This window comes from Thermobia domestica, chromosome 13, assembly GCF_964235325.1.
Source record: "Thermobia domestica chromosome 13, izTheDome1.hap1.1, whole genome shotgun sequence".
NCBI lineage: Eukaryota > Metazoa > Arthropoda > Insecta > Zygentoma > Lepismatidae > Thermobia > Thermobia domestica.
Window position 1 is genome coordinate 143,343,502 of NC_137466.1, and position 19,019 is coordinate 143,362,520.

A 19,019-nucleotide genomic window follows, 5' to 3' on the forward strand; every position below is an offset into this window, starting at 1 on the left:
AGTTATCAAAGTCTCTGAAGCTGAGTTTCCACAATTTGCACATAAACTCAATGGTTTTCACCTGGCTCGAACTGCAAAATTGCATCAACTCATTACCACACACTTCTCCGTTTAGCTCACCACGTACAGAAATGACCATAACCAGAGTCCCACGAAATATTGAAGATCTGTAAGTAAATCCTGTTATCTTTATGTCACGTGATTTAAATTAAGAATGTACTATTTTCCTAAGCAGCCTTCTTCATCTCGGCGTAGAAAAAATTCCGCTTGAATACTTTCAATCAATTTTAATTTTCTTTACTTCCTTCGGTTTTCTTTCCACTAGGGCTAGTTATTTTCAATTAATTTTTAAGAGCTTTGGTTAACCAAAACTATTTCATATATTTACTCTGTCTCTCCTGTCCAAAACACAAATGATCTCGACAGCAACTTGATGGATTTCCATGAGATTTGGCCAAAATGTAGGGACTTCGTTGATGGAGTTGATCCATTCTAGAAGTGGTAAAAATCAACCATTTCCGATTATTGATCACTATATAGCAGGAACGGTAATAGGTAGTTTGAGATGTGTGTGTTTTTTTTTAAAAAAAATACAGTTAGCTTTCTTAGAATAGTGTACCATCTTCTCTCTTAACCCTCTTTGAAAAGAAAATGGCAGAAATCAACTACTTTTTCGGTTTTTAAGTTGATCATATAGAGTTAAAATGGCAAGATATAGCGAGAACCGGTTTTCTGTAATCAAGTAACCGTAACAAGAGTATAGGGTATCCATGATTCATAGGCTTGCTTCCGAAATGCCTTTTAAAGATTTGGTTACGGCCTTCTGGATGGCAGCAAAACGGCAATCCTTCAGGGCGGTTTTCACTTTGGAGAACAAGAAAAAGTCTGCTTTATCTTCCACAATCTCCACCATTTCACGGCACATGTCAACTCGTCGTTGTTTTTGTTCATTATCCAACACTTTTGGCACCAATTTTACACAAACTTTTCTCTTCTTCGATTTCTCGGTTACAATATTGTGTACGGTACCGTTGACTTGCAACATGTTAAGTTGTTCCGCTATTAATTGTAGACTCAACCGACGGTTAGAGTCTAAGAGTTCTTTCACCTTTGACACGTTTTCATCCGAAGAACTCGTCGAAAGGTGTCCAGATCGATCTTTGTCCTTAACTGTCTCCCGCCTGTCTTTGAAATCCTTATGCCAGCGAAAAACCTGGGCTGTCGATATGGCGTTGTTTTCGTAGGCCTACTCAATCAAGACAAGAGTCTATGAAGCCGTTTTGCCCAAACGAACGTAGAATTTGATGGCGTACCGCTGCTATACCGTCCGCTCTATTTTCGCTTTTTATCCCGTGACCAAAATGAAAAACCACACTTTGCGCAACGATCGATTTTCATTCTTTCACTGCTCAGGAGAGCGACTACTGTCGCACGGTGCGATGCTTAAATAAAACCCCACCACCGATATCACCCATTGAGAGCGCTCTGGTGGCGACTGGAGCGCTGAGCGGAAGCCAGTCTCATTACTTCTTGGACAAACCCCGTATTCCATTTCCATTCTTAACTATCTGCTAAACTGGATGTTGTAGAAATCCACTACAACTTCCGGTTTCAATACTGATTTCTATTAATTATACGTACAAAGAATATGTTCGATTTCCGGCTTTATCCTTCCATTGCAACTAGAAGTTTTTTTCAGTTTTGAGCTTACATAGTTTGGAAGTCTTCCATAGCTTCACAACGTGAACCAAAATTCAACTTGTTTATATTTTTCTTTTTTTCATACCATATTAGCCACAACTTAATTCTCAAGTTCTTATATTAACATCCTGCTTTTTTTAAACAAAAAAAAAAGTTAAAATCCTAACATAATTATGTGTAACATACTGTATGATTGTTGTTAATCAATGAGGAAAGATTACTGTCGAGTTAAAGATCCTGATAAATTCAGTTTGATACAGACGGTACTTGTACTTTGCAGGAAATGGGCAGGGTAATAATAAATTATATGGCTTTATCATTTTTCTTGTCAATTTGGAGTGGTCAATCAAACGTGGGAAAAGGAGATAATGTTTTTTTTTTTTTTCATTTACAAGAAATCGTTATCAGATTAGTACTGTTTATGTGTTTGTGTGTGTGTGTGTGTGTGTGTGTCTGGTTATATTATAAGACCTAGCACACTTTGTGTAACACACAGTTCGCTCACAGTTCAGGACGTTCTAAGGGACAAGACATTAGGAAAAATGGCTGAACAGCAACGATCCAGTGTATACACCATCAGGTAAATCACCAATTTATTTCCAAACCCAATCATTGAAGATATACACATATGAAGGCGTTTTGTTCATTTTTTTAATGTACGTAGATTAATGCATATATCCGGATTCGAAATGCATTACACATACCGGGTGTTTTAAGTGAAACGTGCAGATCTCATGGATGACAAACGAGATAAAATGAGTGAAATAAAAGTTGAGATAAAAACATGTCAGAGGGTGCATTTGAACGGGACGCTCTCCTTGCCCCACAAAACCCACTGTTGTGGACCCACTAGATCCACTAGCAGGGGAGGTTGATACGGAGGTCTTAAATCGAAATATTTCTGTTTTTAAGACATTGGAAAGATCATGAGAAACAAACAAGTTTTGTAGGAAAAAAGTTTTCGTGTGCGGCACCGTTTTCAATAGTTTACAAAGTGTTTCAAAACAATACCGACAACGTTTAGGAGATAATTCCTGACACCAAGATAAGGCAAAAAGTATAGACCAACCTGAGTGCACAAATGCTTCCTTTCGGAGTTGTAGGCTGCCGAAAACATGAAAAATGAACTTGAAAAGTTAATAGCTCCAAAACTAACTATGGAACTAACATGTGTTTCAGAATCCTAAGGTACTCACGCGACAATTTTTATAGAGGAAGTTTGGCTACGGACATATAATTTCGAATACTCACCAACTATCTCTTTAAAAATTGTTGCGGAAGCACCGCAGGATTCTGAAACATGTATTTTGGGATAGAGCACATGTGAGTTCCTAAGTGAAGTATCTACTATACCCAACTATAGTAGATCGTAAAGTTTTGAAACTATGGACCTTTAACTTTGATTTTGTCATAGTTTCGGCACCTATAACTCCTAAATTAAGCATTTATTCACCTAGGTTGGTCTATAATTCTTGTCTTACCTTGTAGTCAGCAATCACCTCCCAAACGTTTTCGGTGTTGTTTTGAAACACTTTGTATAATTTGTTTGTATAGTATTTTCGACAGCAAAGGAAGATAAATATTATTATTATTATTATTATTATTATTATTATTATTATTATTATTATTATTATTATTATTATTATTATTATTATTATTATTATTATTAGTTCCCCTGTTTTGTGTGAACATGAAATAAAATTTAACTTCTGTACAACAAACAAGTACTAATTTTGTCATAATAACAATTTGCTAAGCTAATAGATAGTTTTCAATGTAACCATGTGGAGCTTTTTACTAAATCGGTAGTGTTATCGAAAACAAGAAGGAATTTTTGTAATAATAATAATAATAATAATAATAATAATAATAATAATAATAATAATAATAATAATAATAATAATAATAATAATAATAATAATAATAATAAATTATCATTTTCTATCTCATTTTGTAGCCAAGAGCTAATCAGCACCAGTTATTTTTACAAACCAAACGCTTTTCTTTTGCCACTTTAATGAAACAATTTCATGATTAAGTCATTTATGAACCTCTTACGAGATCATGAAACAACAATGAAAAGATAGAATAGCAGGAAATAGCATACTGGTAAAGTCCTTTGTGCTTGCTAGTAGATCTAGATGCCGAAAGTAACTACGTGATCTTGGATCTTGAAAGGATATTGAAGCACTTTATTTCCAAATGTAATTTCAAAGTGCATAAATCCTCTTGGTCATCAAATCTACGACCAGTCACCAGTAATACGGTTTGTGGTCCGTAGCAGATTGGTATGAGTTATAGAGAACTTGAAAAGTACCCATACTGAAACGTTGCGTTTCCGGGAGAACATTTATCCTCGACTTTTAACTATATATGATACCAAAAGAGAACCGTTCTGTTATGAAGAAAAGTCATTGATATAACTGTTTCTTTTCGCCATCAAACTCCCATAGAGAGTTTGTTAGTAGGTGTCGCTGTTCGTCATTCTAAGATTTCTGGTATACTATAAATTCATATAATTGTTAGCATTTCTCTATAACACGATATTCTATTATGATTTATAAAATCAAGTAATAAAAACTTTCAATAACATACTACATAATTTACCGTCCATGTTCATGCACTATAAGAAAAAGGAACTGGATTTGAGAGCTTCTTTTAAAAAGATGATTCCGACACCGTAAAGAAATTCTGGGTATGGTCTTTACTGCAAAATGGTAAATTTTAAGGTATGTAAATACACTAACAGCGTCAGTTGAAATATGAAAAAGAAATTAAGAACGGTAGATCTTGAAATTTATAATTTACAGGTAATAATTTGTTCTCCAAGTCTTTGATACCGGTACTCGATTAGAAGAAAAAAAGGACAAGGTATTTTTCAATAACCTTATCTTCTGATGTTTATCGTGAATGTCACTGCCAATCAAGTTGAACTTGTTCCTCTCCTTACCAATAGCATAGTTGTTTTAATACTTTGGTTGAAACCATGTTAATTTTGCCACATTCCTTTCCCTTTACCCATTTTGCATCACCGATCAGAAATGACTTTGTGCTAGTAATAGTCTTCTCAAGGAACATGATATTGAGCCAATAATCACAGCTTACTCAATACATAATAACGACGTTTTGCATATAATTTGCCATCAATGTATGTTATTATATGTTTTAAGTTAAAAGTCATGTTAGCAATTAAAAACTTTTGCTGAAAGCATTTTACTAAATTTTCTTGGAGTATGTACGTACATATACGTTGTTTGTATAAGCTATAGGTATTATCATTTGAGTATCTCTCCACACTGCGAAGACATTGGGATAAATTAGCTAGCGGCAACCACCTTTAAAAAAAAAAAAAATAAAGTACTGCTTTATAGTATTTATTTCAAGCGTCCATGACTCGTTATCTAAGCACAATAAATAACTTAGCGTAACACTGAGAAAAATAATTAATCTAAACATAATTCAATTTACAAAGCAAAACTTTTATGGATTTATTTTGCGTTTTCTTTTTCATTTATAACTAAAGAAGGCTGCATAATCACAGAATTTTACACAGTAGAAAAACTTCGAGTGGGTTTCCAGAGACTGTTACGTCTTTGATGAATGATTACCGACAAACTGCACTAGTTAACATTGTGATAATAATTTTTATGGTTATGTGTCGGCTTACGTGTTTTGGAACGTGTAAAGCTATTAATTGCAGCGAAACTATCACTATTTTGCTTAGTAAAAAGCAAAATATGCACCGTAGAGATTTCTAACTAAAAGTATATTTCAAGTGAGTTTGGGTTAGATGCTACGAATTCTGTTAACCTGTTATTCCCGGGAGCGGTGACCAATCGCCCAAGTACGAGATATAATTAATACTCGTAAACTACAGTTAATCAGTGTAATGTGTTTGTTTGTTGTTTTGAGTCTGGCCAGACAAAGAAATATTGATGAGGTATTCTACCAGGCTGTGGTTTCTTTTCTGCAGATACTGCATGAAGTCACTTTTTACCACTATAATACGTCCTTCCTTTCCTAAAAAAAAAAAATCTGTTCTACTGCTTTTTCCACCTGATCTCTTGCTGATTGAGCACGTTCTTGAGTGAACAACACCTGTCACATCAGAAAAGCTACAGTTGATAACCTTTGGTAATGTGTCACATGATTTGTAAAATCCCAGGAGTATGTTTGCTGTCTCATCCTTTCTGTCTAGACATCGATCAAAGGGCTTCATCCATTTCTATTGCCTCTTAAAAATGAGTGTCCCAATTATTCTTTAATCATTAACTTCTTACAATTCTTTTTCCCAAACTGCCTAAAGATTGAAGTTTATACAACCAAAATGTTGGCAATTTTTCTCTCACTAAGATAGTATTCATACTCAATTTTATAATCGATTGAAATAGATACTAAACGGATTTGAAGAGTTATCTCACGAATGTCCTATGGTCCATGACAGAGATCCTTATATCCTCCTAGTTTGTCTGTACGAAAAGCAATATATGACGTTTTCTTTAACTTATACCGCTTACACTTTTACTCCATACTATAAACATCCTTGTTCTTTCAATTAGCAAATTTCCCAATAAAAAGGAAATATCAATAATTTCTCCTACTTTTAAATATAATAATTGTAAAGACATTCCGAAGTATAGAGCCATATTGATAGAGCAAATGAAAAGTGTTTGAAACTATTCTCTATGAACAGATTGAAAATCAAATGAAACAAGCAATTTCAGAATACCAGCATGGTTTCATCCACGGGTTCACTGTTTTGATCGACTCTGACAAATGTTAGTTTAATTGATAATTTCATACCAACTGCACTAATTCAAAGTGGTCAAGTAGATGTTTACACAAATTTTGCGAAAGCATTGATAGAATATATCACAAAATATTATCAGAGAAAGTTTGTTAATTTAATTTGTCCGCACAATTAATTGGTCTATTTTTGAGGAACGAAAGGCAGTTCGTTGTACTTAAAGGCAAGTTTGCAACCATCTGGTATTCCACAACGGTCAAATTTATCATTTCTATTTTTTTTATAATATGTATAAACTGCCATTCTGATTGCATAACATATTCCTATAAATTCTTATATACCTATGACCTAAAAACTTCTTAGATGTATAAAATCAATAAGTAATTGTAATGAACTTCAATAGATATGAATTCAGTTGTCAAGTGTCGTCAAGGTAACTCATTATATTTTATAAATATTAGAAAACCATGTGTTTTACAAACGTAAGAAATAAAAATAAGAAATCAGTTGTAATAAACGTAAGAAACCAGTCCAATTTCAAAATACAGTAAGTCAAACTGAATTACCCGTTGTAAATACTATAAATGACTTAGGTGTAATATATGATACGAAATTTAAATTAGATACTTACATTGATAGCATAGTAACTAAAGCGAACAGAAATCTTGACTGTATCGCAAGAATTAGTAGAGAGAAAGTAAACGTAATAGAGAGAGTAAATTCTTTTAAGCTTATTCACTTTTATTAATTATCCGTCACTTTTGGTCTAAAAAGCATAAACGTCGGACGTAAAATTAAAAATTTAGTTTTTTCGGTTATGAAATATAAATAATATCTGCTTCCAGAAATAAAACCAGTTGAGAATGCTTCAAGAGCATTATCAGAACAAACTTAAAAAGAATTAATTTTCTCATTAACTTATACAGACTTTATACCAATTGTTCTATATACTTTACTCATTAAACAATTCTTGTAATATATCCATTTATAATTTCGTTGAGTACTAAATTTTTTCCACATGTTTTGTTTGAGTTCTGTTAAAACGTTCTACGATATGTTGTTTTACGAAGACACATGCTCAAATTGGAGGGCTCAAAATTGAAAAATTCGCAAAATATCATCTCTTTATGACTTACGGTTCCCGAGATATGGCTCCTTAGATCTTCCGAAATCCGAACGTTTTTGGCCAGTATCTGGAGAACGGTGGCCAGTTGGTATTAGCCAACGATTACTATTTGATACCAGAATGTTCACCATCGTGTTAGGTATTGATCAACACCAATATGATCTCTCTATGACTTATGGTTCCCGAGATATTGGTCCTTAAATCTCCCGAAATCGGAACTTTTTTTCTGGCCAATATTTCGGGAACGGTAAGAGTGACGCGAAAAGTTTCATAAGTTTCTCAGATTGTTTTTGATACTCTATCGAATGGAGGGCTAAAAACTTGAAAAATTCGCAAATATCAGACACACACACACACAAACATGCAGAATTCTGAAACGAACTTTTTAGTTCATTAAAGTTATTTTATAGTCAGAATTCGGTAAAAAAAAAAAAAAAAAGTTTTGAAAATATATTGAACACCATTAAACTGGAAAATCCAACATAGAACATCAATCATAAATTTTATTACTGATTTATCTTATCATGAGAAGAATCTGTAGTATGTTTAATATTCAAATATTCATTTGAAGATCACAAATCGTTCATGTTATACCTATTATGTCACATAATACATATATTTCTTTTAAAAATATGTATTTTTTTTAAAAAAAAAAAAGATTGATTCCATTTTTCATACGAGGGAATAAAATCATTCAATATGAGAACTGCGTCATATTGGTCTCCCATCATTTTACTGTGATAAAGGTGACAGAAAAGGGAATTAAACACAATTGTATTGTAACGACGTACTATTTTACTATAAAGTATACATTAAATTTCAAAGTTCGTTAGTTTTTTTAAAAATTTATGAACAGCGAGGAGAAATTTATTACAAAAATAAATACTTGACTAAGAATGAGGAAAAAATGCCATGTCACCACATAATTAACTTCTAGGAGTATCTCAGACAGAATTGATATCTGCTAACGAATTCTCTTACTACAAGTGTGTAAATCTTTGTTTATCAACGTTCCATCATTGTTAACAATCATACGGTATAACAATGTTCTTAACCTGACATTTCATGTGCTTTACATGTGGTAAATGACAACGCATTTACTCTATACAATACGATTTTAGAATTTTTTTCCCACATTGTAATTTCTTGGACAATAAGATGAACTTCGACTTCTTGAACTTTTTGAAATAGAAGAAATAAATGTTTGATTAAAATCAACACAAGAACAAAGCGTGACCATTAGATTTAGAATAACAAATGGATGTCAAGTTCCTGAACTAGTTCATTGTTTAGTAAAAAGTCTTTAGAAACATTGTTGCTAGAAAGTTCTTCATTAATAATGTTGACTTTTACTCCGTAATTCGATAACTTTGAGTTTTGGATAGTCATGAAAATGATTCAAATATTTTATTTATTTTATTGATAATATGAGTACAAAAAATATCGTTGTGCAATGAGATATCCATACATTACGTGTTTGACATTGAATTGTACCAAAACATGATACTCTTTTCGGTATATGATTTTGTTTTAATGTGTGTCTTCCTGTTATCCTTTCAAAGTCGTAAGGTGTATTTTCTAAAATAACTCTAAAATGTGTGCAAATGAAAAATAAATCTGGGCTAAAAAATTTCACCAATCTCAATGAAAATTTTAGCAAAATTGATTAGGATATTATTATTGTTATTACTATTATTATTATTGTTATTATTTCATTGTTAAGAATGAAATAAATATTAGGATTTCCACAGCACATCAGAAGTAGTCCTATGATTAAGTAACGGCTATGAATCTTATACATTTATTTATTTATTTATTTATTTATTTATTTCGTTAAAATATTGAAGCATGATTAGTTAAATTTCTATAAAATTTCTATAAATTTCAATTTACTGTAAATTATTACTAAACGTAAAACAATGCAACAAAAACTTACATAAATAGAACAACTCATAACTTTGTAATCAGTATAGAGATATTTTTTTATTTACCTACATTGCTACTTATTGAAATTTTACACTAATTGAATCTTTACTATTATCGAAGGATAATTAAATCTCTGGCTACTTCTCATAATACTTCTCCCCCAGGTAGGTTACCACAATGATTAAAATTGTGTAGTGGCGGTGTATTAGAAAAATAATGTATAATCATCATGATTATCATTATAGGTATTCTGTCATTATTGGCTGGTCACTTGCCTCAACTGAAAAGTTTCCATATACTGAACCACGCTCTTCAACTCTCTTCACGTATGATTTTCCTGTTTTGATACAGTTCATCAACCGTAATTTCCTTTGCCTCCACCCTCTCTTTCCTGCGACCATACCTTATAGCACTCTCGCATGATACAGTTCGTTCTCAATCGATGTCCCAACCAATTTCTCTTCCTCTTTTCAATTACATCTACAGTTGTTTCTTTTCTCCCCTCACTATTTCTAACTTCTTTTCATTTCGTTTTCCTTTCGACCCAGCTAATTCCCTCTATTCTTCTTCGACTGTCCTCGCTGGACTTGTGGCTAGCATGTATGCCTTTGCTCCACGTGTCTCGGGTTCTATTCTCGAGCACAAACATTTAATTTCACACTCATTCGTCTTCATTGATAATCCGTCTCCTTTAGCTTAAAAGTTAGTTGTTAAGCTAAAAAAAAAATCATTTGTCTTCTCTACACCCACATTTCGAAAGCTTCAGTTTTTTTTAAATCGCTTTTGCGTAATGTCTATGTTTCTGGCCAATATAGTATAATACTCGATACAAAATATTTTACGAGTATTTTTTCTAAACTCTTTCATCAAAGACCCACAAAATAAACTTTTCTTCCTCCTATATGCTCTTCAGTATCCTTCCTTTATTTCACGCTCACACTCCGCATCAAGATGAAAATAATAATAATAATAAAAGACGTTGAAAGACAAATTTCATATCAATAGTAACATTTCACTAAATTGAACAAAATGATATAGGTACGTGTAACTACTTATACGTAGTTAAAAATCGACAGGATTTTTTTTTTTTTTTTTTTTTTGTAAATCTAGAAATAGATGTACAACAACCACACCATAATTGAGATGAAAAATACTTAAATATACATTAATCGAGCTTTTTATTATAACATCAGCAAGACGGTAGCATACCGATATTGTTAATGAGATATAGCCCAAAATAATGAGTAATTTAGACTTCATTTCTATTTCACTCCAATATTGTTGAAAGATAAAGCACATATATAAAGGTAATCAAGAAAGGTCTGTGTTCCATTGGCCATCACACCGGGAGTTGAATACGAATGGAGATAAGGCAAGATCAGTTTTTGGTGTGGGTATGTCCAACATACTACCTAATTATGGCAGTTCAGTTACACTGTCAACTTGCGTAACGACAGACTGAACCTGGGGCCTCTACAGAGCTTCATAAGAGCGTGTATGCTGTACGAGTTCAAAATGGGTCGAACGCCACCGCAGCGGGGCGGAAAATATGCCAGGCCTTTGGTGAGGGTGTTGTGACTATGCGTACAGTGCAGCGGTGGTTTAACAAGTTTAAGGACGTTGACGAAACACTCGAAGACGTATCACGTGCCGGAAGACCAACACATGTACAAAATGAAGATCTTCAGGCAGTAATTGAGGCGAGCAGTGGCCAGACATGTGAAGAACTTGGACTACAATTAAGCGTGAGTGGAGAAACCATTCGGCAGCTCCTCCATCAACTTGAAAAGCACTACAAGTTGTGTCTTTGGGTCCCACATGATTTGACATCAGGCCAGAAGGCAACGCGATCAGACACCTGTGTTTCTTTGCTGTCTCGTTTGAGGAAGGAGTCATTTCTGGACAGGGTATTAACGTGTAATGAGAAGTGGGTCCGTACAAAGTTCTACGGCGCCATCATCATTGGTTAACATTCCATGAACCGATTCCAAAACAGGCGAAACCAACACTGCACCAGAAGAAGGATCTCCTGTGTGTTTGGTGAACTTCTCGCGGCATCGTGCATCGGGAACTGCTACCAGCTGATCAGAGCATCAATACAACTGTGTACTGTCAGCAGTTGAGCAGTGTTCAAGAAAAACTCAAAACTCTGGAGTCAGCACTTCAGGGACCCCGAATCGCAAAGGGGTCCTCCTGTTACAGGCCAACGGTTAGCCCCACGTGGCTAGTATGACCCGAGACACCACTCTATGCCTTGGATGGGAAACACTATCGCATCCGACATACTCCCCGGACATTGCACCATCCGATTATCACCTGTTTTATTCCTTGGACAATCACTTTAGAGGACGCCAGTTTAAATCGGCAGTAAAGGCGCAAAATGCACTCACGGCCCACCAAGTTCTACCAGGGTGGAATCCATGGCCTTCCAGAACGTTGGCAGAAAGTCGTCGATACTGACGGGGAATACTTTTGATCTTCCAGGTACGTCTTAGGTGACATATCGATGTTCGAAAGTGGTGCGTGAAAAAGCGACTGAACTTTCTTGGTTACCTTTATATGTATGAATTTGACAGTTCACATTGAATTTGACAGTTCACATTGAATTTGACATAAGAACAACATTGGAGCTAAATTCCCGTGTGGAGTTTTCGAGAAAATGGAGAAAAACTAATTTTTAAGACTTTAAATACAAACCGAAAAAGTTCTTTCCATTCTAGAGTAGTGATAAACAAAGAGCAATACAGTGGACGGTACGTACCTTTAGGTTTCAAAGTTATTATCTATCAGTATCCAACACCTTTTGCCAACGTTCCTACACCTGCACATATCCCTAATAATAAAACTTGGCGGTCGTGGATGCAAAGAAGCTCATGAGTGCGTTTCGCAGGTCTTACTCATTTGCGAAGGATCTCCCACGGAGGTGGTTGTCGAGGAAGTGAAACAGATGGTAATCTGTTGGTGCAAAATCCGGTGAATATGTTATCTGACATACCACTATTTATAATGGAATCGATGACTTGTGTGTTCATATCACTGCATCCATCACAAAAATTAACCTGGTATACTAGGTAGAGTCTTGTGCGAACTTAATACGAGAAGCATGCCGAAAGTTTTAGGTACTAAAATTCGAATAGCGTTGCCGTACTGAAATGTATCACGTTTAAGAGCCTAGTCCCTCTAGTGGTGACAGATATAACTGCAAGATTACAGGTTTGTTTGTTTGAAAATTAGAGGCTTGGAAGTATAAGTTAGTTTGAGTCTGTCAGTCGGCAGCAATAGAGCTCAAACAAACGTGATTTTCTGCAATCATCTTTTATGACTTTAAGTACGGTTGAACGGAAGAGCAGTGCCATTGTAGTTTAGAAGAGTGTTCAGGCGAGGACTCCACTCTTCACGCGCAGCAATTTTTTCTTGGTTTGCGGAATTTAAACGCGGCCGACAAAGTCTGAGTGATGAGCCTCGCTCTGAGTTCTCTATCACCAGAGTTACCGATGAAAATGTGGCAACAGTAAGAAATCTTCTAAAAGAGGATCGCCATATCACATACGAGGAAATTCAGTCAACCAGTCAACCTTGAATATTGAATCAACTGAAGCTAGTTCATAATAACATATTATTTCAGCCTTTCCAAGCGTTGCAATCGCTGGATCTCACATGTGTTTACGCCTGAGCAAAAACATGACCGTATGAAGTACTGTTGCTATGCGGTTAAAAGATTTTCGCAGAGGCAAAGTAAAGACGTCACAGATGACGAAACATGGATTCACAATTATGACCCCGAAACAAAACAGCAGTTGACAGTATGGTATTTCGAAAATGAAACTCCACCTTCGAAAGTTAAACGAGCACGGAGCTTGGGTAAAATTACGGTGATATATTTTTGCTTTAAGACTGGCCATGTCGCAACTATACAGCGTGCAGTGACAGCAGAGTAGTACGTTACTTATTGCTTTCCGAATGTATTTGAAGCTTGCAATCTACTCACCGAAGGTCTCCACAGTCTTATTGTCTTCTTCATCACAACGATACACATCCACAATCAGCAGTGAAAACTTTGGAGTTTCTGGAAGAGAGTGGAGTCCGTAATCTACCTCATCCTGCTTATTCTCCAGATTTAGCTCCGTGTGACTTTGTCTTATTCCCAAACTTAAGAAAAAGCTTCGAGGGCGTCTATTTTAAACGACTGAAAAGGCAATCGCAGCCGATAATAATAAAATTTCTGATTTTCCCCCTAAAAAGAAAACGAATTTTTAAAAATATTTGACTCCTAGTTTTTAAGACTCTAAAGGTATGTTGACGCTTATGGAAACTATTTTGAGAAATCGCAAAATATTTTATATAAACAAATTGATTTTTCAAAAAAAACTTTCAAAGGATTTTTCAAAGGATATCTAAAAGCTTTCGGCATGTCCTTGGTATATGAAGCCTTGAAGTTTATCGTGTTAGATGTGTATCGTGGTAACGTGAATCGATCATTGAACATTTATAGTAGGTTTGAAAATGTCCAGTTTTTCTAGAAGTCCAATCGGAAAACGACCATTAGGAAGACCTAGGCGCAGATGTGAGGACAATATTAAGATGGATCTCGCAGAAATAAGAATACGAAGAGAAACTGGATCCAGTTCGCTAAGAATAGAAGTCAGTGAAGAGCTTTTGTGAACGCGACATTGAACCTTCGGGTTCCATAGACCATAGTTAGTTAGTTAGCAATTGAGTTTTTAACATTTTTTTTGAACTAATTTCCTGGTAATTTTTTTTTCATATAGTTTGTTTACAAAGTAATCTGGATTTTATAAAGTAGTAGAAGAAGAATATTATGAAATACTGGATAGCATACGCACATGTTTAGATGTAAAAGTGTTGTTTCGACTTTTGAACTCTATAGTAGTGAAGATAGTAGTGTAATATGTCAATTCACTCTTCACTATAATTATTATTATTTGATAATATCTACAGTTTGAAGCACTTTGAACTTGAAACGTTCTTTTGTTTTCACTTTCATTTACGTCATTCCATCTTAGATGAATATTTTATCAATTAACAAATGATATTTATGTGTTTTATTATCAGTAAAGTTATTTGCCATTCTTTCTGGGTCCATGCAATGTTCAAATCAGTGGTTTGATAAAATTTAACAACGTAAGTACCTGATTAACAAGATCTTTTGATATTGTTTGATTTAAGTTTCGATGCTTATCAAACAACCAGGTGAGCAGAAACGTAGTTGTAAGAAGGTAGATTCAAAATAGAGTTCAATTTTCCACCTCTTCAGTTGTTTGTCAGTGTTTATTTCAGTTCGTTATTGCATATTTCATTTTATCTTTGTCATCTAGATAAGAATGAGCAGGACTTATCTTCTCGATTCTTTCGGCGCCACTGAACCAAAGTCAAGTTTCACTTGTATGATCATAATTCTGCTTTGGAATACAAATAGCCTCGCATGAAACAATAATAAATAACTTCAAAAAAGTACATAAAATGATATTTGCTAGAACTGAAATAAAATTTTTATGGTCATGCCACTTACGTTAAAGCAGACAAATAATTAATGAAAGCAAAAGATTAACAAAAAGTAATGGAATGAGAATGCGGGAGAACTTTGGGTACACTCACAGACACGATGTTGTTCACCACAAAATCACATGGTCTGGGATCGAACCAAGGTCCCCTTGCAGCAAGGATGAGTGCTCAATCATTGATCCATCATGTCTCGTATTTACTGGAACTCAACTCATAAATAAAACTGTACTAACATACAGCTAAAACTATTATTTAGTTAAAAATAATACCCTCAAGGTATAGTGAAATTGTTATCCTTAATTTGTAAATTTGATTATTCGTAGCAGGTCATTCTTAATTTGTAAACTTGATTATTCGTAGCAAGTTATCCTTAATTTGTAAACTTGATTATTCGTAGCAGGTCATTCTTAATTTGTAAACTTGATTATTCGTAGCAGGTCATTCTTAATTTGTAAACTTAATTATTCGTAGCAGATTATCCTTAATTTGTAAACTTGATTATTCGTAGCAGGTTATCCTTAATTTGTAAACTTGATTATTCGTAGCAGGTTCTCGAAAGGTAGTGTCGAATACTTAACATTTAAGAACATTTGAAATAGTATCCAACCAAAGCTATTAATTATAGACCATTCAAATTTATTCTTTATTTTGAGTATATTTATTTATCAGCATGTATTTCCAGCTACAGTAGATAAGGCATTTAACGTAGGGTACAATTGGAAATGAAACGCGAAAGGGAATTTTGGAAAGACTATCTTTAACGTTGCCATCCCAATATTTGCCGGAGGAGACAAAGAAAAATCCAGAGGCGATCTTCAATTAGGTAAGCAGATCAAGAGATTCGATCCTCTGCCTCTCCCAAAACCTACTTATTTACTGAAATATGGATCATTACGAAAATAGTCCTTTCTGGCCACTCTGCTAATCATTCGATTTTTGGTTTTGAAAAGTTTGATATCTCTTTTACTTGATTACTCGTACATCCTGCACATAGTATAGACGACAAAATATAGATATTTATACTATTCCCTAAAAGCAAAATACTAAAATTAAATTTCTTCACCTTACCCCATGCCTATCAGACGATTGTTAATAAGTCGAGGAACTTCCGAACCTCCTTATGATGATATCTCAATAAGGACGTTGTTATTGGGAATGGCATACATCAAAAGCATACGTGAATATCAATCAGCTGTAAAAATGGTCTATCCACGTGAATACCATTTGATTTTTTTTTTTTTTTTTTTTTAATGCGTGAAAATTATTAGAGAAAAAATTGTTCAATGTATCTCGAAGTAGAACGCTGTAATAGCATTTCCAGACTTCTTCAATCCTGCTCAAGCGGAACTCTGACACGTGTGAGAGCAGATTGAGGTAAAATAGAACATTGTAAGTGTGAGGTAGGGTTTTCATATAATGACATATCAAGAGATATGTTCAATACATTCAGCTGCAAAGCCGGACAAAATTATAAATCTTTTTCCCATTTACAGTGAACATATAACAACGTATCTCCCAGGTATTCATCATAGATGTTGAAGCTGCATTTTGGAAACCGAAAATTGTTATTTGTTAAAGACCAAAATGTGAATGATACTTCTTTGGGTGATGGTGAGTTATTCGGAAAGGCACCTTAATCGCTTCTTCGAATGCTTGGTAATTGTCGTCAGTACCGTTGTTCACGTAACCTCACGCGGACCGCACACAATAGGTTAGCGAGCCGCCATCTCTGTCTTAGAGCAATGATGTATGTTTGCAATAGCATCTCACTCCTCGCCTGAAATTATAAAAGAAAAATACATATACAGTGAAACCTCCTTTAACGGACACCTCTATAATACGGACATATTTTTTTGTCCCGGCAAAAATATATTTTCTCTTACGGAACAAAACCCTCTCTTTTACGGACACTCTCAGATACGGACGCGGACAGTCCCTTTTCCCCCCAAACATTTCTATAACCTCTTCATAATGGGCAGGAATTATTCTCAGTTCTTTCATATATTACAGTCGAAACGAAAGTCTTTTCTCCACAAGTGTATCTATCGTGAGTCTAGACCTGGTGAACCATCAAACAGAACAAACTGAACTTACGAAATCCTTTTTTTCTGTCCGCAATAAATTGCTTTCTGGCGGAAACCTTCAGTAAGCAATAATACTCATGCAGGGTCAGTCGTATGGCCAAGAATTCTATGAGAAAGATCTTCCCTTCCCTAACAAATTTATTCCTTGTTCCTCTGGGCCTTGCATCTTTCCTGACAATTTCATAGATAAAACAAACATTGTTTGTTTTACATTTTCAACGAGTAATGTTTCCTTTCTTACTTTTCTTTTTGGAAAGTAAGATTTTTTTGTATAAATTGGCGTGTCGAACAGTTGAACAATTACAGAAATATGCCATTAATCGCGGTGACACACAACATCTTCAATTGATCAAACAGTTACAAACAAATTTCAAACAGAAACTAGTGTCCCTAGGATTGCAAACAACTATTTGCAGACTTTTCCCCCAAAAAGGAATAGTTGGTGAGTTTGTTCTCCACATTTTCAGTATTTAATAATAATATTGCATGCTCTTATTAATCTATTTTTACTTTTAGTATGTGAATTAATTGATTTTTTTACAGGGTGATGGTATGTACTTCAAAAAATTATCATACACGCATTATCTTTTGCAGTATACGAATATATTGACACATCCCCCAGTAATAATATTATTTAACAGAAATGAATTTCTCCTTCATTCTTCCCAGTGATTGAAATACGTACCACATAGAGTATTTTAATATTGAATTTTACGTATTTACGCTAATACATAATGTATTTACTGTATATTACTGCATACAATTACCGTTGTGAAAAATTAAATTTCTATAACCTCTCTGTAGCGGTCACCTCTCAGTAACGGACAAAAATTTCCGTCCCATTGGTGTCCGTTATTCAAAGGTTTCACTGTATTATGTTTATATAGGAACTCCCTTATGTATGAATTTTATTCTGGTATGTGTGTATACCCTGGGTAGAAACTTTGCAACACCAAAGTGGTTTGTTGAACTCTTAACATCGCTGACCAATTCGTTTAAATATAAAAGCAAGAAGACGAATTTCAGTTTCTGAAGTAAAGCTAGTTAAGAATGAAAGACATTACTTCACTTCACCTTATTGAACAGTAAAACTGTTTGAAGAAAATTGTTTATATTGTGGTTGTTGATATGACATATTTTTTCAATTTTATGTTCTTTCTTAATTTATTACAGTGTTATTGACGAAGAGACTTCTTGCGAAAGTGGAGATGTGGTGATTGATCAGAGAGAGAGAGCTTCTATAATTCAGGATGAAAAGGTGATCTTAAAGAGACATTCCATCCTTCAAGTAAAAACGCCGCCACCATTCTACAAGAATGAATCTTTCAGAACTGCCATTCCTCAGGTTAGTAGATCATTTGGTTAATAGCAAGATATACACAAAATATTAGTTAGTTGTCATCATCAGGACTTAAATTCAGAGAGAGGTCGAGGGAGTTAAGCTCCTTGATTATTCTTAGTCATATTACTTGTATTTGCATGCATTCTGTGCTGAATAGTCTATAGAATTCTCTCGTTTTTTGTTGTTGTTGGAACATATATAAACATTAAATACTTAGTTGAGCCCTAGAAATTTAAGATTTGTAGATCTTTTTATATAACAGAATAGGTCATAAACAGCAAAACAGACAAAATTAATATCATGAAAAATCTAATAAAGATCTATTTTATTATTCCAGATTCTAGTAACAGGAATTGTTAACTTAATGGTGTTTACTTATGGATTGTCATTGGGTTTTCCTGCTATTGCTACTACCCCACTGGAAAAAGGTGATGGTGGAATTCGAATGACCAATGATGAAATCACGTGGTTTGGTAAGTACATATATTTCTATATATAAGGGTGTATAAAGTTAGATTCTAAGTGTGCCAAATGTCCCATATAAAACCTGGTATTTAGGAACCGCGCTTT

General features: G+C 34.3%; 1 protein-coding gene across 1 annotated transcript in view; it reads left to right on the forward strand.

Moving 5' to 3' along the window:
- The first annotated feature begins 2,243 nt into the window (after positions 1-2,243).
- Positions 2,244-19,019, forward strand: part of LOC145667810 (facilitated trehalose transporter Tret1-like) — a 32,467-nt gene continuing 15,691 nt past the window's right edge. Inside the window, exons 1-3 of the mRNA XM_081735241.1 lie at positions 2,244-2,281; positions 18,281-18,452; positions 18,787-18,922. Of these exons, the coding sequence (XP_081591367.1) occupies positions 2,244-2,281; positions 18,281-18,452; positions 18,787-18,922 (346 nt within the window). The remainder of the gene's footprint in view (positions 2,282-18,280; positions 18,453-18,786; positions 18,923-19,019) is intronic.